The sequence below is a fragment of the Diabrotica undecimpunctata genome, chromosome 2 (assembly GCF_040954645.1).
Source record: "Diabrotica undecimpunctata isolate CICGRU chromosome 2, icDiaUnde3, whole genome shotgun sequence".
NCBI classification, from domain to species: domain Eukaryota; kingdom Metazoa; phylum Arthropoda; class Insecta; order Coleoptera; family Chrysomelidae; genus Diabrotica; species Diabrotica undecimpunctata.
The window spans coordinates 11,682,077-11,705,023 of record NC_092804.1 but is presented as its reverse complement, the minus strand read 5'-3'; the positions used below and the strand labels follow the sequence as shown (position 1 = coordinate 11,705,023).

The 22,947-nt window shown below is 34.0% G+C and overlaps 1 protein-coding gene across 10 annotated transcripts in view; it reads right to left on the bottom strand.

The window, feature by feature from the left end:
• Positions 1-22,947, bottom strand: part of LOC140434185 (uncharacterized) — a 69,541-nt gene that overhangs the window by 19,242 nt on the left and 27,352 nt on the right. For 7 of the 10 annotated variants that reach the window (XM_072522259.1, XM_072522260.1, XM_072522261.1 and 4 more), the window contains 2 exons: positions 12,909-13,073; positions 7,797-7,952 (listed from right to left, as the gene is read on the bottom strand). In XM_072522259.1, coding sequence (XP_072378360.1) covers positions 7,797-7,952; positions 12,909-13,073 — 321 coding nt within the window. Of the gene's footprint in view, positions 1-7,796; positions 7,953-12,908; positions 13,168-17,391; positions 17,546-22,947 lie in introns of those variants that run through there. The other 3 variants (XM_072522266.1, XM_072522265.1, XM_072522262.1) reach the window with 3 other exon arrangements.

Below are 22,947 nucleotides of genomic sequence, written 5' to 3'. Positions count from 1 at the left end.
TTCAATATATTCAATGCGTCTGTATACCTCAATTTATAGTCCGACAGGTGGACTGGAGGTAAACAATTTGAGTAGGTATTGGAATACTATGAAAATTTGTGTGAAACATCTTTTCATGATTTATGAAAAAAATATATTTTTTTCTATAAATCTATATTTCTTATAATCTATATTTAAATCTGCTTGTACTAGTGGCGTTTGTCTTAATAATTGTTGCCCCATTTTCAAATTTATCATGAAGAAGTGTAAAGGAGAAAGTTCCAGTAGAAACGAAATATGGTTCTTTTAAGTTTTTTTTTTTGAAAGATGTTATGTAATCTGATGAGTAGATTTCTGCCGCAGTTCCGTCTTCGTTTTTGGAGGCATAGGTGTCAACTTTGAAACAGCTACCGTATTTGCTTAATATTTCAAGAAATTCTTGATTAATTTGACTTGCTTGAGTTTCTGATTTGTTTAGGCGCAATAAGCTGGTGTCTGTAGAGGGTAGGCGTATTGGTCAAGGAGGAGGGGTCTGGATTGAGGAAATCTCAAAAGCACGATTGATGCAATCGTAAGTGTAGTCGATGTACAGCAGGGGGCGGCCCTGCTGTTGTTCGATGTTAGGAACCCCGGCCGTCTTGGGACCGACGCTATGTAACCTGGCATATGACGGGGTTATGAACTGTGAATACAGAGATGGTACAACCCCCTTCGCATTAGCGGATGACCTCAATGAGCTGGCAGATCTGAAATACCGGGTTCAGGACGCAGGCGGAAGAAATGGATGATACAGCACAGAACGAAAACTCGCGGCAGAGAAAGCCGAAGCCATCATTTTGAAGGAGAAAAGAAACAGGCAGAGTGTGGAACTACAATGTGCGGCATATCTAACACCTAAGAAACACGTAAAGTACCTGGGAGTGAAGTTGGTCCAGAATGGAAAGTGGGGGGAGCATGCGCGGGAAGTGACCCGGAAGGCTGCGAATACGCGAATACGCGATACCAGTTTGGTGTGGGGCGGTAGAGATACCGGCTTACAGGAGACTCATGACACGAATGGACAGGACAAGTCAGCTGTGAGTTGCGCCTACAGGACTTTGTCTGCGGCGCAGTGGAAAGAAAAGAGGTAGGTATATGAGAGAAAGGATCTAGACCATATTATGACCGAGTGAAGACAGGAAAGAGAAAGATGGCAAAAAGAATGGAACAACAGACCGAGTGAAGACAGGAAAGAGAAAGATGGCAAAAAGAATGGAACAACACGGAGGATGTGGCACAGTGGACAAAGATGCTGATCCCGAACATAAGAGATTGGGTGGAGTGTACATAGAACATGAGTGTTTTAGGAACTAACCCGGGAAAGGCTGACAAGGATGAATTACTATACTGCGGAAACTTGGATACTGTGAGAAATACGATGTTAGAACGCTACCTGGAAGAGGTTCCTTAAAAAAGCAAGTTTTTGGGACCAAAAAAGGGGAAACAGCGAAAAGGGACCGAGAGCCTTCTTGCTGACAGTCTGCGGATAAATGAAGGTAGTGTTTCGGAAGTGATCCTTACACAGGATGACAGAGGATGGTCTGTTTTAACAGGTAGGCGTTCGGTGTAGACTCGGAGATGAAAGGGCGTTTTAAAGTAACTCGGAAACTATCGCTGGGACTACGAATAATGAATCCTGCACTAAGGTCAGTCATGCGACGTCCTGGACTGAGAAGTCTTTAAGATTCTAGACTAACCTCTATAAAGACAAAAAAAAAACACTACCAGAATAGGGTTTGGATTGGACTAGTGTGGTGTGCTCCTAAGAAAATTCGAAGACCTGTATTTTGAATCACATCTATTGTTTTTAAGTAGGTAAGTGTTTTTGGAGGAGTTGTAAACGATTGAGCCGTAGTCTAGTTTGGAACATACTAGGGCCTTGTAGATATGTTGTAATATAGAAAAGTCGGCGCCCCATTTTTTGTTTGCGAGTGATCGTAACAAATTTATTCCAGGCTGACATGTCTTTTTTAAATATTCTCTTTCAAGTTAGTTTTTGGTCAAAGATCATGGAGGCATTTAACTTCGGTTGTATTTGGTGACTTCTCGTAAAACACACTGCTTTGGTTTTGAGAGTATTGCTATCCCCTTTGTTGTATATAATGTTGTTTAAGAAAAAATAGAAAAGATAAAAAGAAGTTAGACAACGAGATTTTGTTTCATCCAAGCATTCTAGAAGATGTTTCAAATTTTAGAATAGGAACATCAACGAGTGACGGTAGATGGCGAAAAACTAAACGATGAGCCACCTGAGATTCGCAGATAATATTACCCTAATAGCAAAAGACACAGAAGAACTACAGGAAATGCTAATAGATCAATGCGGCGTTGGATAATTTCTATTGCTTCCCTGTTTACACTTTTGGTCCTATTTTCAACGTTAGCTAGCATCCTTGTTCATTTAAGTTTATTTTATGTTCTGTGTTTATCACACGTTGTGTCCTGTAAGGATGACGTCTCCTCTTTTCTTTCGATGGTATTTCGATGTTCTTCTCTATAACCTGTATCTTCTATTGGTCTGTCCTATCTGTCAGTTTGGGTTTATTCTCAGTTGTTTATACTGCTTTTGTTTCTATATGCTACATAACATTGTTTGTTTGCTGTTACGGGTGACAGTGGTGAACCCATCGCAACTCCTTTAACTAGTTTGTACCTCTGGTCTTTGTAGATGAAATGGGTGTTATTCAAGCACTCAATGCCTCGTCAGATTTAGTGTATCATATGGTACTGGATTTTTTTGGGTGTAATTTCTAATTGTTCTTCTACTGGAATATTGGTGAATAATAAGGCTACATCAAAGCTACGTAACAAGTGTCCAGACTCGAGAGTAACGTACTTTGTACTATAGATAAAATAGCTTGCGTCCTTAACGTAAGAGTCTGCTTCCTCTGCGTATAGTTGCAGCTGGTCAGCCAGCAATTTTACCAGTGGTTGTAATGGTGATCCGATACAGCTGATTATGGTCGTAATGGTAACCCTGCCTTATGTGTCTTGAGTAAACGGTAAAGTTTTGGGCGTCTTGACGATTTTTCTCGTGGAATGAGCTAGAACTGTTGTTCTTTCTTAATATTTGACGCTTGTATTTTGTTTGTTTTCTCCAGATATGTTGTGGGGTCTGATGCAATTTTTTAAAACGCACTTTTGTTAACAATATACTTTATTTTTGTGTCATAGGTCTTCAATATTCATTATTACCGTAGGACTGTTCTAATATTTGTAATACATCTTGACCTCTGATCTCGGCAGTCTTGGTTTAGAACCTTTAGCCACGTAAAATGATGGTAGATTATTAATAGCAATACATTGGCCAGATATATGTAGGTAATATACATAAAAAAATAAGATGCAATAAAAGTAACAAAAGAAACATAATAGTAATAAAATGAATATTATATATAAATAATATAAATATTATATAATTATAGTTTTGTTATTAATACAATAATTATTATAAGACGTTCTAAACAGCATATTATAGTCACGAGTTAAATATTCTCTTCGTTATAAATTTAAGCAGGTCGCACATACTAATACTTCACATTTCAGTCCCAATGATTTTCATTTGACAGATGTCTTGACATAAAACCTTTCAGTAGTTTAATAATAAATGAACGTTAAAAGGCAACACCTAATACAAAAGCATGAATATTAGTCACGTCATATTATATGTACAACCATTAATTTATTTATAGGTAAATGTTGTGAGTGTTACATGAAATTTGTTTGCTCGCTTTATCGATTCATGAATTTTGAGATATTAAAAGATTCGTACATTAAATAATAACAGATGCTATCAAAAAATTACCATCCGCTATTAAAAGTTGAAAAGGTTTTTCTGAAACTTGGGGTAGGTAAAGATTTCTTGAAATTACACATACCAAAATCAATTTTGAAGCCAAAAATCTGCAAATTACTTTGGAGAGTACGTACTTGTAATATATAGACAAATACACAGCCAAATTTATTAAATCGGCCTAGAGAGAAACTGGACGTCATATCACAGGTTTCAGTCTTGAACTGTTAAACCCTTGTAATGGCCTGACCTTTCACACGACTTTTTCTTGGAGCTCAGCTTCATTAGGATCTCTGGTACAGGTGAAAATTACAATATTCACTTGTACTGGATGGAGAACGAGCGAACTAATAATTCTACTATTCAAAAAAGGAGTTAAAAAATAGCCAGAAAACTATAAAGGTATAAACTTTTTAAATACTGCCCTAAAACTTACAACTAAAATCTTACAAGTGCTAATAAATCAGAGGATAAATTTAGCAGATGAACAACTGGGTTTTCGTAGTGGAAGATCGAGTACACGTGTAATATTCGTTATAAAGCAAATTACTGAGAAATCACTAGAGTATAATAGACCAACATTACTGTGTCTGATTGACCTAAAGAAAGCGCTTGACAGAGTAAGACTCAAAGATGTAATCCATCTTCTGTATAATAGAGAAGTTCCCCTAAATATTATAAAAACTATCGAAAACATCTACCAAAACAACAAAATGGAAGTCAGAAGAGATGGACAACTTACAGAACCTATAGAAATAGGCAGCGGAATAAGACAAGATGATTAATTGAGCCGCATGCTCTTCAATTTAATCATGGATGAAATCATCAAAGAGTTAACAAAGGAAGGAGATACAGAATGGGAAACAAAGAAATCAAAATACTCTGTTACGCAGACAACGCAATATTGATAGCCCAAAATGAAGATAGTCTGCAAAGACTGGTCCACAGATTTAACATAAGAGTAAAAGAATTTAATATGACAATCTCACTTTAGAAAACTAAAACAATAGTAGTCAGAAAAGAACCGATAGGGAGAGCAACACCACGGCGCCTCTTTGACACGAGGACCATCCAACGGAGTCGTCTTAGCATGGCCACCCTCTCCACAGGCGTTAGCAACCATACTATAATCACAGTAGACATACTATAATTACACTCTTTTTAACTATGTACTGTCATGCCTTTACAATAATCACTATAATTTTCATAAACCATATTTTTAGACCGAAAAAACACATTTAATTAATTTCAAAATGTTTTTCATTTCGCGCCGATATGATGATTGTTAACACAGTAAAGTACATTTTAATACAGCGTTCTTAGCGTAAAACACATTAATTACTTTAACTTATGCATGTAAACACCTGCAAACTACAGTACGACAAGAAATTGAGGAGGGTGAAGCATAAATGTAACTTTACCTACTAACTGTACAAGGTGCAAATCAGACATTTCTAATAAAAAAATCAAAATAATATCGGTATCAGTAACATTTTAATAGCTCTCCGTACATTTTAATAGGTAATATGCGTTCCTTTACAGTAAGCCAGCTGTAACAACAAAAATAAAGTTTAAAAAACCGACATAAACCGCCTTTATCTAAATCAATCACGAGTCAGTAATCCTATTAACAATATACCTAATGATTTTAAATGGAACTTTCAATTCAACAGTTTCATAAAAACAATTAATAACTATTAACTATTACTTAATGCAATAAAATTAAATTTGACGATTATTAAAAGGTAAAAGAAATAATAAATTAGACTTACAATCAATTTAATTTAACTAATCAGACGACCGGTTTCGCTTTCTACAATATGCAAAGCATCTTCAGGTCACGATACAAAGTTAAATAAATGCTGAAAATAATAAACCCATATTAGGGTGTTGTCTAATAAAGATAAAACAAAGATAGGTGATATAAATTATATAAATTACAGAAATTATGCCAATATTACATGTCTGTGGTTTTTCAAAATGAATAAAATGTTTAAGCAGACAAGGTAAGACCCACAAATTGGTAAATTAGTCTATTAAACTGTAATGAATTAATAAATAAACAAATAAATAAAACATTATTTACATGCCGGTACTCTATTAATTGATGGTTGAAAGAACATGGTTCAAACTATCTTGTATTGTTGATTGGAGAACTCAAGTCAACTATTGTAATTGTTTAACAGTAAACGGGGAAGTTCTTGAGGAGACAGATTTTATCCAATGAAGTAGAGATAGGTAAATGTAATTGTTTGTTTGATGAAAGTAATGTTCTATACCATTAAGTTCTTTAAAGTTATTTATATTTATTCTGGAGATATATTTATGAAATGTGTGTTATTTTTTGAGATTTTTATTTTTGTTTTGGAAGGTGACAGTTGTGAGACAATGAATAAGAATAGATGTACAAATTGTGTGGGTGTGCAATTATATCAGCTTGTAATTATCAAATTTCTTTGATAAAGTTATGTTGCAATATGTGGCAAATGGTTGTAAAGTCCAATATATAAAGGTAAAAATTAAAATTGAGACACTTTAAGACACACAGAAAACACTTAAAAAAACGGGGGGACGAAACAGACATTAAATTTAACAAGGGGATTATTTTAAAAGAACTACATCTCTTACTTGGAGACACTGAGTTTTTTATGTTATATATCAGATTTTAGAGGTAAACTTGACAAATGTAGGTTAAAGTGTGACAGTTCTTCTTCTGTGACCTCTAAAATCTCTAAAATATCTAAAACCTCTAAAATCTGATATATAACATAAAAAACTCATTGTCTCCAAGTAAGAGATGTAGTTCTTTTAAAATCCTCCCCTTTTTAAATTTAATGTCTGTTTCGTCCCCCCGTTTTTTTAAGTGTTTTCTGTGTGTCTTAAAGTGTCTCAATTTTAATTTTTACCTTTATATATTGGACTTTACAACCATTTGCCACATATTGCAACATAACTTTATCAAAGAAATTTGATAATTACAAGCTGATATAATTACATTTACCTATCTCTACTTCATTGGATAAAATCTGTCTCCTCAAGAACTTCCCCGTTTACTGTTAAACAATTACAATAGTTGACTTGAGTTCTCCAATCAACAATACAAGATAGTTTGAACCATGTTCTTTCAACCATCAATTAATAGAGTACCGGCATGTAAGTAATGTTTTATTTATTTGTTTATTTATTAATTAATTACAGTTTAATAGACTATTTTACCAATTTGTGGGTCTTACCTTGTCTGCTTAAACATTTTATTCATTTTGAAAAACCACAGACATGTATTATTGGCATAATTACTGTAATTTATATAATTTATATCACCTATCTTTGTTTTATCTTTATTAGACAACACCCTAATATGGGTTTATTATTTTCAGCATTTATTTAACTTTGTATCGTGACCTGAAGATGCTTTGCATATTGTAGAAAGCGAAACCGGTCGTCTGATTAGTTAAATTAAATTGATTGTAAGTCTAATTTATTACTTCTTTTACCTTTTGAAATGGACTCACACAAGCAACACATTCATGATTTGACGATTATTGTTTCTCATCTATTATATTTTTTCAAATTTACTATAACTATACGTCCCTGTCACAATAATCCCACTCTCCAGGGTTGGGAACACTAACCCACAGGCGTTAGCGAGCAGTGAAACATAGATCAAACGAATCAGCAATGTTGGTTTTCCAACAAGACCTTTATATACAAAAATACGAGACCCATATTTTCAAGCAACAAGTAATATGGGATTTATGTAGTAAAATGAATGAAAAAAATAATGTCAATTAAAAATAATCTTTTGTTGATTATATTAAATTACTAGAGCATACCACCTTAATATAATTTGTCGTGTTAGTAATGTTTTTCTGTATCTCTACACCATATTTACAAAATTTATGAATCCTAAAGCGAATGAGCTACCACCGTTCATGTATGTATGTACATAATAGTTCTGATGTGCGTGTATCAGTTTGCTACTTACTAGCTGCGTTTGAATATTCTTAATATCTGTTTGAACACTCTTTTCGAAGCTTAGGAATTCCTGCTCGAAAGACGTGGGAGCATTATCTGGGGATATTTTTCTACCGTTTCTATCAGTTAAAATTTGTTTTGATAGCTGTTTTAGATTATTCTGTTGCTGCAAGAATGTTACATAAAACTCTAGATTTTTACTTTTTAGATTTTTGTAAGTAAAAATGTGTTTTTACTAAATCGGGGACGACTTTTTCGCATGTTCGTGATAAGTGCCTTTTTCAGAATATAAAGAAATATTTTTGATTTTAATACTTTACTGACTATTATACACTCGCGATCATAAAATCCGAGTCACCTTGAAAATTTTAAGTTTCTTGAATATTTTTGCATCTGGTGCAGTAATAACCTTTTTTTTGGCTAATGTATTTTTTATTTGTCATCAATGTTTGTTTTGAAAGAAAAAAACGGTTTTTTTATTGTTTTTATTGAAAAAGCAAAAAACAAACCAAATTGTTGAAACAGACATACGAAAGAAAAAATGAAAAATACAGAACATGGTAAAACATCAGTGGAATTTCAATGACTAATATCGTGTATTGCCTCCCCTTGCTCTAATAACCTCTTGCAGACGACGGGGCATATTCTCAATTTTTCTCCGGATTACATGTTGTGGTCTGTTACTCCACTCTCTCACTAACAGATCCTTAAGCTCCTGTGCGTTGTTAGGAGGAAGTGTATGGGTTTGAATACGTTTTTTCCAAATCGTCCCAGAGATGTTTGATGGGATTCAGGTCCGGAGACCTAGCTGGCCAGGGTAACCTCGTAATTTAACCTCGTCCAGGTATTGCATACTGATCCTGGCAAAGTGCGGTCGCGCATTTCCTGCATAAAAACGGCGTCTTCTCCAAGCCCTGCCATGGTGGGCATAACATGTTCTTCCAGAATCTCCGTAATGTACCTTCGTGCAGTTAAGGACCCATTTTCGATGAAGGGTAATTCTGTGCGGAAGTCAGAAGATACACCTCCCCAAGCCATGACCGAGCCTCCACCAAATGGCATTCTTGGAGCAATGCAAGCTTGTGAAAATCGTTCACCAGTTCTCCTCCAAACTCTTACACGTCCATTGGATCGAGTTAGGCAGAAACGGGATTCATCTGAGAATAACACTTTGCTTCAATCATTAATTCCCCAATGCGCGTATTGTCGAGCAAAAGCTAGTCGTGCAACTCGATGCGCCCGGCCAAGTGGCGGTCCTGTAGCCATTACCCGAGAAGATAGTCCAGAAGAACGAAGTCTTCTCCTGACTGCTACAACACTAACATTACAATTTCGTACTTCCTGTAGGCAATTTCGATGCATAACCGCAGTTGAGGTCCGGTTTCGTAAAGCCTGAAACACAAGGAAACGGTCATCTCGTGCCGTGGTCGTTCTTCTTCGTCCAGAGCCAGGTCGTCCGGTTAGCAAACTCGTCTTCTGAAAGCGTTGAAGCACTCTTTGAACCGTAGAAAGGCTTGCGCCAACAGTTCTTGCGACTTGCCGTTGAGTGTGACCACCTTCCACAAACGCAACAATGAGGCCGTTTCAACAACAGTCAAGGCATTTTTGGCAAAAAATAAACAATAATAAACACTAATAATGGCACTAATAAACGTTTGTTTCTTGCGTTTGGACAGAAAGTCGAAGCACAAATGAGACATTTAAAACAAGCGGCAGTTACAGGTACCGTTCATTTTGGGAAGTGTATATTTTTCAGCCAAATTGGCATTATTGGAATTCTTTGTTACAAAGGAAACTGCTAAGCCGACAACAATTCTCAAAAACATGCATTAGTTTGTATTTGTGTTATTATTATTTACGATAAGGCTCGTTAAAAATGAAATAACGGCGATTTTCAAGGTGACCCGGATTTTATGATCTCGAGTGTATTAATGATTATTATAAATTATTGTCGTCTAGGGGTGCAATATTATCTAGCGAGCGAATGGACTTAATAAATATTGCTCGCAGCATTGAATTATTCTATTATTCGATATATCTCGTATTGCACAATATTAGTTGTAGTGCAATATTGACATTATTGACTAAAAACGATGCAAAATTAACAATATTGCACAATATATATGAAATGCCTTTTGTGGTTAAAGTCTAGAGACTTTAACTTAACGTTCCGATTGAAGTTAGTTACAAATGAAGGAAATTTTGTATTTTGGCAGTGTTGCCAAGCTCTTATAATAAATCGCGAAAAAGCATGCGATATAATATTAATTAATTTAATTAAACATGGAAAACATAAAATAGTAAAATAACGAGAAAAATAATATATAAATCACTATAAATACTAAAGTTAGAAAGTGAATAATAAGTTAAATTCTAATATAGATTAAATTGTCAATAATGATATTTTAATCTCTGCAATGTAAGTTTGAAAAAATGGATTAATTTGGTTGAGTTTACCGAAAGTACAAGCTCGAATAATGGAAAATTGGCTGAAATCTGGGTCTTTGAAAAAGAAATGTAGTGAAGTCACTGAAGCATCTGAATCAACTGATTCAGAGTGGATCACTCTGAATCAACTAGCAGAGATGGAGAAGATGCAAATGTGCACCAGATCCATTCGAGTCCAGCTCATCCAAGTTGTTCTCCCTCAATTCGTGGAAAGGGGGTTCCTTACCAAAAAGAAATTCGGGGAAAAATAAGATGGTATGATCCTAGCTATCTCACGTTGTACGGCTTTATTCAAGTTGGCAACGAACATTCACCAGGAGGCCAATGCGTTAATTGTCACAAAATTGTTGCTAATGGGTGCTTGGTTCCATCTAAATTAAAAAGACATTTGGGAAGTGATCATCCTGGTTTAACCGATAAGGCCGAAGAAGCCTTCAAACGTCGTGCTTCATCTCTTCAGGCACGGTCATGCATGATGGAAAAAGTCTGCAAACATGAAAACGAAAACGCCACTGAAGCATCATTTATTGTTGGTTTGTACATTGCAAAAGCTGGAAAACCCCATACCACTGCCGAGGACCTGATTAAACCTTGAGTGAAGGATGTTGTACAATGCATGTTAGGTCCAGATATGACCAAGAAGATGTCAAACAGCACTATAAGCAAGAGCATTCACACTATTTCAGACTTTGTAGAGAGAGAGAGAAAGAGAGAGAGAGAGCTAATAAATAGATTAAAAACTTGTGAATTCTTCAGTTTACAGCTTGATGAAAGTACCGACGTTGCTGGACTTGCTGTTCTGCTTGTGTTTGTGAGTTTTCCATTCGAGATGAAAATAGAAGTACTCCTTATGTGTAAAGAGCTTAAAAGTTATGCCACTAGTGAAGAAATTTTCAAGATTATCCACGAGTATTTAAGAAAAAATGATACAGAGTGGAGTAAATGTGTGGATATTTGCAGTGATGGAGCGGTTGCAATGGTTGGTAAAATTAGAGCTATTCGCCATTCCTTGCATCGAAATTCTTTGGCAACTAAAAAGATGCCGCTAGATTTGAAAGACGTATTGGATGGTTCTGTGAAAATAATTAACTATGTGAAGAGCCTTACGCTTTAAGCACGCCTTTTAAAGCTCACCGTTGAAGATATGGGTATGGATCACTTCAATCTTTTGCTCCAGATAAAGGTCTGGTGGCTCTCGAGGGGAACAATTTTAGGGAGACTATTTGAACTAAAAGATCCACTGATAATCACATTTAGATAAGATGTCAATTGGCTGCTAAAATTGGGATACCTTTCAGACATCTTCGAAATAATAAATAAAACCACCACTTCGCTTCGAGGCAAAGGGGGAGCACAATTAGATAAAATCAAAGCCTTACGTAAAAAAGTTACATTTTTCAAAGCATGTGTTGAAAAGAGGAACCTCACAAATTTCTATCGATTACAGGAATTTGTTATAACAAATGAAATCAATCCTCAAACAATTTTTTTTGAAATTATTATTGCTCATTTGCAAGGATTGGAAGAAAGTATTGTAAACTATTTTCCTGGCATTGACTCAAATGACTTATATAGTAGGATGATGGACCCGTTTTCGTGTGACCCAAAAAATAAACCTGTCGGAATGACAAACGAATTTTTCAAAATCTACTTGAGATCAGTGAAGATGACAGTTTAAAACTCAAATGCCGTGAAGGAAGCCAAGGAGAGTTGTGGATGCAGGTATATTCAGAAAATAATGTTGTTGGCAAGGTTGCAGTGAAAAAACTTTTGTGTTTCACATCGACTTATCTCTGTGAGTCTTCTTTCTCCACATATGCTTATGAAGAATCAGTAAATATTTGTTTCTTTGGAGATTAAATGCAGTTAATTACTAGACATTTTTTTTGGCAATTGCCCTTTGATAGATTAGAAGAGAGATTTGGCAATCGTCAATCAGATTGCAACAGATGTTTGCAATTAATCTCGAAACAGACAAATATTTACTCGTTATCGTTTCATATAAATTAAAGATTGTAGAATTCATAAAATAGTATAATCAAAATGTATTTTTTAAAAGCTTTCTCTCTTTATATTAGAAGTATACAACATATGCATTATAAAAACATCCCAACACTGCCAAACCGAAATATTTTATTTCATGGTTTCTGCTTTTACTTTCGGTAAACTCAACCATTAATTTTAATGACTGCAGATCTGATGTTCATAAAATTGATATCTGCTGAACATCTGTTGCAATCTGGCAACTAGCGTTTTGAAGGTTCTGACACTATTGCCAAATTTATCCGCTAATCTGTCAAAGGGCAATTGTAAAATTTTTTCTAATAACTAACTGCAACTATCGAAAGAAACAAATATTCATTCGTTCGTGTTTTATATAAATTAAAAAAAAATTAAAAAAAAACCAGATTCCATAGAAAAATAAAATAAAAATGTACTGTTTCTAACCTTTCTCTCTACCGAGGAAAATACATTTCGTACTACAATAATTTTACAGACATCTGTTCAGGAAATGACTATAAACCACAAAATGATATGTAAGTACAATAGATGCCTAGATAAAATGTATTTTCAAGAATATATTCCATTATTCTCTTGGCACTATCACATAGATTTAAAAAAGTGTCCCCTGCTTTTTTTCTTGACATATATGACTATCATTTTGCGAACTTACCTTTGCAAGATGCGTCAAATAATCAGCCCTCTGTTTCTGTAGGAAGTAATTTCTCCTTTGTTCATATTCCCCGAGACCCAAGTAAGGAGCGGCAGTGACTCTTAGTTGCGGATTGTTAGGGCTATACTCGCCATAACGCAACATCGCACTTTTAACGCAATCATCCTGAAAATTATGTCGGTTAATAAAAAACAGTTATCTACGTGGGAACATATCAATCGCCAGAGAACTGGGCTGGAATAAAGGTCACGGATCAAACCTGTAAACACAAGAATAAGCCTGTAGAAGGCAAGAGCAAGAAAATCTTAAACTTAAAATACATACACATAAGACAGCTTGAAAAAAAAAACATTTATATGATAATATAATCTATAAATATTAAAGTATGTTCTGTAAATTTCCACTATAGTTTTATCATTTTCTTATATCACTTCCCTCGAACGTTTACAAGCAGCAACCTTTTTGAAGTTATACTTCTATACGCGCGGTCGACGTTGGAAATTTGCACGGGAGTAAATCGGTGAAATCATTACATATGTAAGATATGAGTAAGAGAGAGACAGAAGATATATTTTCTCTCTCTTTCTCTATCGGGAATAAAAATGTTCCTTTTGTATATACAGTGTAGGTAAAAGTTTATGGTCGGTATGGACCTTATGTGAGATGGAGTGAGAAACACATATTTAAAAAGGTCAGCCCATTATATCGTCGAAATAGCATTAGTGGAACTAAGAAAAGAGGAGAAGTTCAACGTTGCCAAACTTATTGGTTTTATTTGACCTGTTGTCTTTTTAGCATTTTAACAACGTTCTAAGATAATCAAATTTGGGCGAATTGATTTAAATGGCAGTTTACTGTTTTTTATTTTAAATTTGCCACAATTTTTCTTTACAATAAGTTTAATTTAACATTTTGATTTCCACTTCGGAAATCGTTTTATGTAAATAAAATTTATTAATGTTTCGTATTTTAAGTACGATTTCAGAATTAAAAATCTAAACATCAAAATAAGCTTATTTTAAAGTCACATTGTGCCTTATTTCCAATAAAAATAATAAAATGCGTATAACTCCACAATAAATAAACCTTCATACGAAATTATTTGGCAACGTCTCATGTCGCGTAGTCAAAGCACCGAATCAAAGTAGAAACACAGGTAACGACCGAGTAAAGGTGGGCATTCTTTTTTTTTTCGAATCCTGAGAAAACTAATAAATATATAAACTTCTATAATGTTTATTTTAATAAGTTACAGGGGCGAAAAAAGAGAAAATTTAGTGATTTTGAATTTTAAGTATCTCATTCAAAAAAACTTTTTGTTTATTTCGTTATTTCGGCCCTCGGCAATAATGTCACCTTTCATTCTGCGTTTTTAACAGTAGTTTCAAGTAAGAGAGTACCTACATAAACAAACATAATGGCTATTATCGTTTATGTGTATATTTATTGAAGTGAAAGAAACTAATGAAGGATATATTTATTATAACTTGAAAAATAAACTAAACAATACAAATAGTAAATCGTACTTACATTTACATTACACGTTATTATTAAATCGCGAATCGTCTAAATTGACATTTAAAAACGTAAGTTTTTCTACTTTATTTCTTGTTAACCGTGTTCTTCTTTTATTTAAAATTAAACCAGATTTTAAACATGTGTTCACATTTACAATACTTTTTGCTAAACCCGATATTAGTAATTGTACTACGTCGGATATTATGGATGTAAGGTTACCGTTTCCTAAAATTTTATTGCAAGATTCTTGAAGGCAGCGTACCATAACAATCACTGAACTACCCTTCAAGTATTTTTTGCCACTCATCGTACTTGTTATTTCTTTAAAAGGCCGTAAAATTTGGGAAAATTGAGAACAAATAATCCAGTATTCATTATTTAGATTTGGTCCAAGTCTAAGTCTGTATTAACTAATACAAAAGTGGAACGGATTGCCTCTTCTAACTCGGTCATTCTTTTTAACATGTAATAGGTGAAGTCCTACCTAGTTTCCACGTCTTGGATTGGCCGTTTGGGAACTTTGTTATGTTGTAATTGATACTTTAAAAGGCTTTCTAAAGATAAGGTACTTTTTTTGAAATGTGTTTTTTTTAGAAACTGAAATTTGAAATTAGTGAAATAATTTCACTAATTTCAAAAGCGATCTTTTCTGAATTATGGTTTCCAGAAAAATGGCAGCAGCCTAATAAAATCGTTTTAAATTCTAAATTTTCGGTTAAATATTGTCCTGTTAATGCGATGTAACTCTCAGTTACTCCATATGTCCAAAGGTCAGTAGTAATACAGATATTTTCTACTTCTTTAACAACTTGTGATCTAATAATTTGCTTAGTTTTGGTATAACATTCCTGAAGTAATGACCCTGCCGTAATGAACAAGTTTTTCTTGTTGGTGGTTTATATCCAGGAATCCACCCTGCAAACTTTTTAAAAGCTCGTTCTTCAACTATGGAAAACGGATGAAACGAGTCTTTGCATAGGTTTATTAAATCCATATCTATTTGTTTCTTTTGTTCTAAACTAATATTTTTATTAATGGAAGTATCCATCACCTTTTGACGCTTGGGTGGCGGTGGCAGTATGTCAGTACTTGTAGTAGAAGTAGTCGAAACGGACAGAAATGCGTCAGGAGAAGTTTCAATCATTGCAATATTCAGAAAGTGGACAATAAAGCTGCATCTTCTACAAATGCGCATTTTTTGAAAATAAAATTATTATTCTTATACTAGGTCAATAGTTTTGACTAAGAAAAATAATTCATAATTGAATATTTACAATAAATAAATCCTTTGACGAACTATCAATCAAGATTTGAAATCGAAAATGCAGATCAATTCATTCATTAATCAGAATACCTAGTTATAAAAAACAAAAGAAAGAGTTAAGAAGCTGGTTACTTCTATAAAAAAAGAAAAAGAAGATTGTACTAGTGAAAATCAACCAGTACAAGAAAAAGAAACTGATAAAGATGACTTCAGTCCATGGTGTATTTTTGATGAATTTCTTAGACATGACTCATCTAAACATACACCTGTATCTAGAGATATAAAAGAAGTCGACATGTATTTGTCTGATGATATTAACCACAAAAAATTTCGAACGGTGATTGAAACTGTCCATTACAGTGGTGGAAAAACCATAGCCATGTATATCCTAACTTAACCACTATATTCATAAAATATTGTAGTATTGTAACAAAATCTGTTCATTGTGAACACATGTTCAAAATCTGGTTTAATTTTAAACAAAAGAAGAATCAACAAGAAAAGTGGAAAAACGTATGTTTTTAAATGTCAATTTAGACGATTCGCGATTTAATAATGTGTCATGTAAATGTAAGTACTATTTGTATTGTTTAATTTATTTTTTAAGTTATAATAAATATATTCTTCGTTAGTTTCTTTCAATATAATAGCCAATATGTTTTTTGTGTACTCGCTTATTTGAAACTACTGATAAACAATCAACTAGTTACAGTTTACGAAAAACGGTTCGGATAAAAATGTCAACAACCCACCTCTAGTTTCTTAGGATCGGAACCAGAGATATGTAAAATATCTCTGATCGGAACTAATCGAAACTAATCGTCTTACTACTGGGCAATGGGCAGCAATAGGAAATATGGAGGGGAGACCAAGGGGAAATATGATTGTTATCTTTGTCTGTTCGCTGAAAATATGATTTTATATCTGCGTTAGATATCCTGTTAAATTTTACCATACCGACCATAAACTTTTACCTACACTGTATATTTAATATTATATATATAATATTATATATAACATAATATATATTAATATTATTATTTATGTGATATGTTTTGTATTATTTATTAAATGTTCATAATTATTTTAGGCTTTTGTATTTCAAAATAATAATTACAATAAATCACTGTATGACCGGGAACTGTCAATTTTGAAATACATTAGTGTCATGTCTAATTGGCAAATTTCTTACGTGTTTGGTTTATACGCTGGTATATGTGAGTTCGAATGTTGTAGGTTTCTGGGATAAACAATTTCAATTTTGCAATAAATATTAAGTGAAACGTCTTGAAATTTTGTACATTTAAGGAAAAATTGTGTCACTTTTCCATATAATTTGCCAGTCTTCAGCTTTAGTATTTAAAATCAAATAGCGATCTTACATTGTTTATAAGTAAAAAATGACATTGCATATTTGTTGATTACATATTTTATCATGATGAAATTTATCAATATTAATCAACGAAAGAAATGGTTGGATACCTATATCAAAAAGTGTAACGAAAAAGAGTTTTTTTTTGATAATTTCTTTGGTCTATTGTATTAATAGACTTAAAAACAAATATTTAAGAGCTAATACGAATATAATATTATCTAGTATGAATTTAAGAGACTGTAATCTTGTTAAAGTAAGGAAACTATATTGAAATACAGATTAAAATAATATAAAATACAAACAGTACACTAGTATTTTGTTATTACCTGTCAACATAAATTATTTTAATTAAGTAACTCCACATCACCTTCGTACACAGTCACCCAACACAGCATTGTTTGTGTTTTCTCTCTAAAACCCTTTTAATACGAATTTTTCATGGTTGGATGACCGAAGTGTTTACCTATTGATTGAAGGTGATTACTTCCGAAGTCGGAACGTATCATTTTATATTCTACGTGTGGGCGACATTATGTTTCCGCGCATAATAATCAAAAAATAATCAGAGTGGCCTTTATCATTTATCAATTTCGAATTTTGACTTATCTCGACAAATTATGGCTAATACTGTTTTATTTGAGTTGGACTTTCACGCGTGTTGGAACTATTTTCCGAATTAGTTTTGAGGTCACGCAATTTTTTGACAAAAAAATAGTTTATTATGTATTATCTTTCCATTCTTTCAATTTGCTTTGAATCATTGTACAGGATTTGGTCGTTTTCTAATCGTGCAATGGTTTACATTTTACGTTTACAATTGATTGTAATGCACGATTGATTGAAAGCAATGTAGAGACTAGCTGGAGAAAACTTATGAAAAATATTCTGGATGCTGCCCGAGAAGCACTTGGAACGAAAATAATAAACAAAAAGTGGTCAACGAAAACACCATGGTTTACACTAGAGGTGAAACAAAAATGTCACCAAAAAAAGAAAGCTTTCCTAAAATATAAGTCAGAAAAAATGAATGAATCATATGAAGAATATAAAAGAATAAGAACTGAAACTCATCAAATGGTAAGAAAAACAAAAACAGACTACTGGGAAAGATTCACAAAAGGACTAGAGATGGATTTCTATGGACAACAGAAACAAGTATGGCGCTTCATAAGACAACAAAGAAGCGAAATGAAAGAACTAGTTGAAATAGAACATATACAAGAGAATACATGGGTGGCCTTCCTGACAGAAATGTTTCCGAAATCTCCCAAAACGATGTGAAAGAAGGAATAAACAAATTAAAAAACAGAGAGTCACCAGGAGAAGATCAAATACCAAATGAAGTCTTAAAATATGGAGGTGATCATCTTGTACAACAACTGCAACTTCTTATTAATAAAATAATCACCACGAACAGAATACCAGATGAATGGAGGAGAGCGATAATGGTGATGTTCTTCAAAAAAGGAGATAAGAAAGACCTCAATAATTATCGAGCAATAAATCTATTAAATACAACACTCAAATTGACAACAAGAATAATAGCGACAAAAATAAACGAACGAATATCTCTGCAAGAGGAACAGCAAGGATTTCGGACAGGAAGATCATGCACGGATGCAGTTTTTGTAATAAGACAAATAAAAGAAAAGTCGCTGGACTACAACAAACCAGCATATATGTCTCTGATAGATTTGAAGAAAGCGTTTGATAGAGTGAGAATTCGGGACGCGATACATTTATTATATGAAAAGGGAATATCACTGGATTTAGTAAAAACCATTGAGAAATATAAAGATAACATGGCTATGGTAAGATGTAAAGGAAAACTATCGCAACCTATCAAATATGAAACTGGCATTAGACAAGGAGATTCGCTGAGCTCATTAATATTTAATCTGATAATGGATGAAATCATAAAGAAAGTTAAAAAAAGGAGAGGATATAGAATGGGAGAAAAGGAAATAAGGATAATATGCTACGCCGACGACGCCATAATAACAGCCGAAAATGAAGATGACCTACAAAGATTAATTAAAGAATTCGAAGATACGGCGCTCATATACAACATGGAGATTTCAGCAGAGAAAACTAAAGCGATAGTGATATCAGCGGAACCGAGAAGATGTAAACTAGTCGTAAATAACAAAATAATAGAACAAGTGATGGAAACTAAATACTTGGGAATAAAACTGTCAAGCTACGGAAAAGTGGAAGAAGAAGTACAAAAACAAGTGAATATGGCAAACAGAGCAGCAGGATGCCTCAACAACACAATCTGGAGAAACAAATACCTCACAACGGAAACGAAAACCAGGATATATAAATCAACAATAAGACCGATAATGACGTACACAGCGGAAACAAGAGCAGATACAGCGAAAACACAAAGACTACTGGAAACAACAGAAATGAAAGTCTTACGAAAAATAACAAACCAAACTCTAAGAGACAGAGTAAGAAGTGAGGAAATACGAGCGAGATATGGTATAGAAGAAATAAACGCGTGGGCCAAAAGAAGAAAAGTGGAATGGAATCAACACATCGAAAGAATGACAGAAAATAGAATAGTACGAATAGCAAGAGACAAATCGCCAAATGGAAGATCATTGGGACGACCGAGGAAAAGATGGTCAGACAACGTCAATTGAGGCTAAAAACCGAAGAAAAACAGGCCTTTTGCCTATTTATAAAGTAGGAAGAAGAAGAAGAAGAAGTTTACAATTGATAAGTACTCCACTGTTTCATTGTGTAATCGTCAAAATGTGCTGTTTTCTGTATTAGTTTTCCATGTCTTTATCCACCATATTTATATAATATTAATATAATAACTACTGTTATAATTTTTATCATTTTCCTAATAAATAAGTATATTAGACCATTTCTTCTTAGGCTGAATTTGCAACGAATCTTCCTGAGCAAATTCGCTAGGAGAGGCCAATCTTACTGGAAGATTTACCTTATTATGTTAAGATTTAAACGTCTTCTTCTGGTAAGTGCTATATTTAGTTTAACATTTTTCTCTGGACTATGAAACTAGTTTATACATTGCAAATCATTGTTGAATGGTCTCTGAACTTCTCTCTTATTCTTCTTCTTTCAGTACCCTGTCCGATTATCGAACGTTGGCGCTCATATTGGCAATAGTAACTTTGTTTACGGCGGCTCTAAATAAATTAGCGGTGGTCTCTTGATACCATTCTCGGAGATTTCGGAGCCAGGATGTTCTTCTTCGGCCTGGGCCTCTCCTTCAGGCGATCTTATCCTGTATTATGAGGTGTAGAAGGTTATACCTCTCTGGATGTCTCATTACATGACCAAAATATTGTAACTTTCGAATTTTTATCGTTTTTGTTATTTCTGTGCTCTTTTTCATTCGATGTAAAACTTTTTCATTTCTTATTCGATCAACCCAACTTATCCGCAATACTCGTCGTTAAATCCACATCTCAAAGGCCTCCAATTTTTTCAATAATGTCTCTGTAAGGGACCAGCTCTCCATACCATTCTTCTTCAAGTTCCATATTCTATCGAAGGTTGGAAATCATTATGGCTATGAGGACCCTGTTGACTGCCGCTCTAAATAGTTCTGCACACCTGCATTCAAACAATTCCTTCAAGTCCTAAAGCCACGATATTCTTCGTCTTCCCACATTTTGCTTTCCTCGAATTTTGCCTTGCATAGTAAGCTGCAATAATGAGTATATTTGCCCTCTCATAACATGGCCTAAGTACTGAAGTTTTCTTCTTTTGATAGTCAATATTATTTCAGCTTAATTTCCTATTCTTCTAGTAACTTTTGTGTTTTTGATGACATAGATGACTTCTTCCCGTAATATTGGTCCGGTACCCTCTGTGGTTTCTAATAATCGTTCTTCTCCTTCATCATTAAATAGCTTTTCAATGTAATTGGTCCAGTGACACAACCTTTCCTTCATATCAGTAATAATATTTCCTTTATCATTTTTAAGGATACTTCTCTCACTAATGCTTCCTTTTTTTGTCCTGTTACGCACGTTCTGGGCTGTCTTGGTGTTAAGTGGGTGTAAAATTTCGAGTTTTCGCTCAGACAGTATATGGATTTATTAAACATCTATTAATCGATGTATTTTCCGTTTTTTCTTTTTCTCAGACTTCTTATAAATCATTCTTATGAAAAATTATACTAAAATGATGGTATCTCCTGAGGTAAAATGTTGCGGAAGCAAACTGGGCCTCTTCCGGATTTTCGAGTGAGGACTATTTCAGGGGGAACACCATTACAGGTTGGAAAAATTAGTACAGGATCTTGGAAGTCTGACCTATAAAAGCGAGTTAATAGATGCGCTTGTAGGGAAAAGCAACACTAGGAATGGAGTTTGTATAATTGTTGTTTGTATAAAAGTTGTAAGAATGAGTGAAAGAATAATATCATTGAAATTTGTACTTGATAAAAAAGTGGGTGAGAAAGAAAGAAAAGCGTTGTATGATCAATTAGGAGACATACTGAGTGATATTCGATCAGATGAGAAAGTTTAATCAATAGGAGGTGATTTTAATGCATGTGTGGGCCAATCCAAGACAGGATATGAAGCAATACATGGAGAACTTTAAACATGAGGAAACAAAGTTTAAGCAATATATCTCGAATAAACGATTTAAATTTAGAATTAAACTTTTTAAACTGTGTTTGGAGGGGAGTTATTTATATGACCTAAAGGTGTACTGTGGAAGAGAAAAAGAGGTTTCAGGAGAGCATTCTGTTCCATCTCAGGTTGTTCTGAACTTAACTTGAGAGACTTGCTAAACAGCGGAAGAACCATTGTAGTGGACACTTATTACACATCAGTAGAATTGGCACATTGTCGATCGGATAGCCAAGCGGGCTGGGCGGCTGGCTTCTCCTTCGCTTCAATGCGAGAGATGTCAGTTCAAATCCCCAGCTCGGTGAACAGAAAACAAAAAGGCTAACGCAGTAGTTTAAAATTCTAAAATGAATCTGCGGCTTAGTCTAGAATATGCTGGTATCTGATCGGCCTATGGTGGAGCAGTACGGCAAGAGATAAGGGCTTGCGGCTCGGTGATACTCCTCCATAGATCCCTACCGGAAGGGCGTGGAACGCCTAAATACCGGGTATATATATATATATATATATATATATATATATATATATATATATATATATATATATATATATATATATATATATATATAGAATTGGCACATAAATTGCTAGAGAATAATACCCATATAATTGGAACTCTTCGTAGTAACAGAAAATTAAACCCAAAAACTGTTTTGCAAGTCAAATTAAAACGTGGACAAGTTATTGCAGAAGAAAGTAATACTGGCATTTTTGTAGAAAAATGAAAGGACAAGAAAAATATCCTTACGCTAAACACAAAATTTTTACCGGAAATGGTGGTGGTCAACAGACGTTCAGGTGAATTATTGAAGCCCAAAAGTGTGATGGAATACAACAAACATAAGGCCTATACTGATTTATCAGGTAACTTTATTATTTAAAAACATTTTTTTTTTGTTACTGTATTGTTTTTAGATCAGATGAAATCATATAATTCATCTCTACGTAGAGGAGTTAAATGGTATAGGAAGTTGGCAATCGAGCTTGTTATTGGCGCTACTATTGTGAATTCCTATTTATTACATCAAAAAGTAACCAGATGACCATCACAGAATTTCGTGAGGAAGTCATAAAGAGTAAAATGTGTATTTAAAAAAAATGATACTATTATAAGTATATATGTACGTTTTAGGACTTACAAAACTTGATACCTGCCCTACTGTCGACGATTCGAGCCAAACAGATCAACACGAGCTTATAGAAACCGAAAAAAGGCGATCCTGTTCCGTGTGCTACACAGAACTCTCAATAAAATCG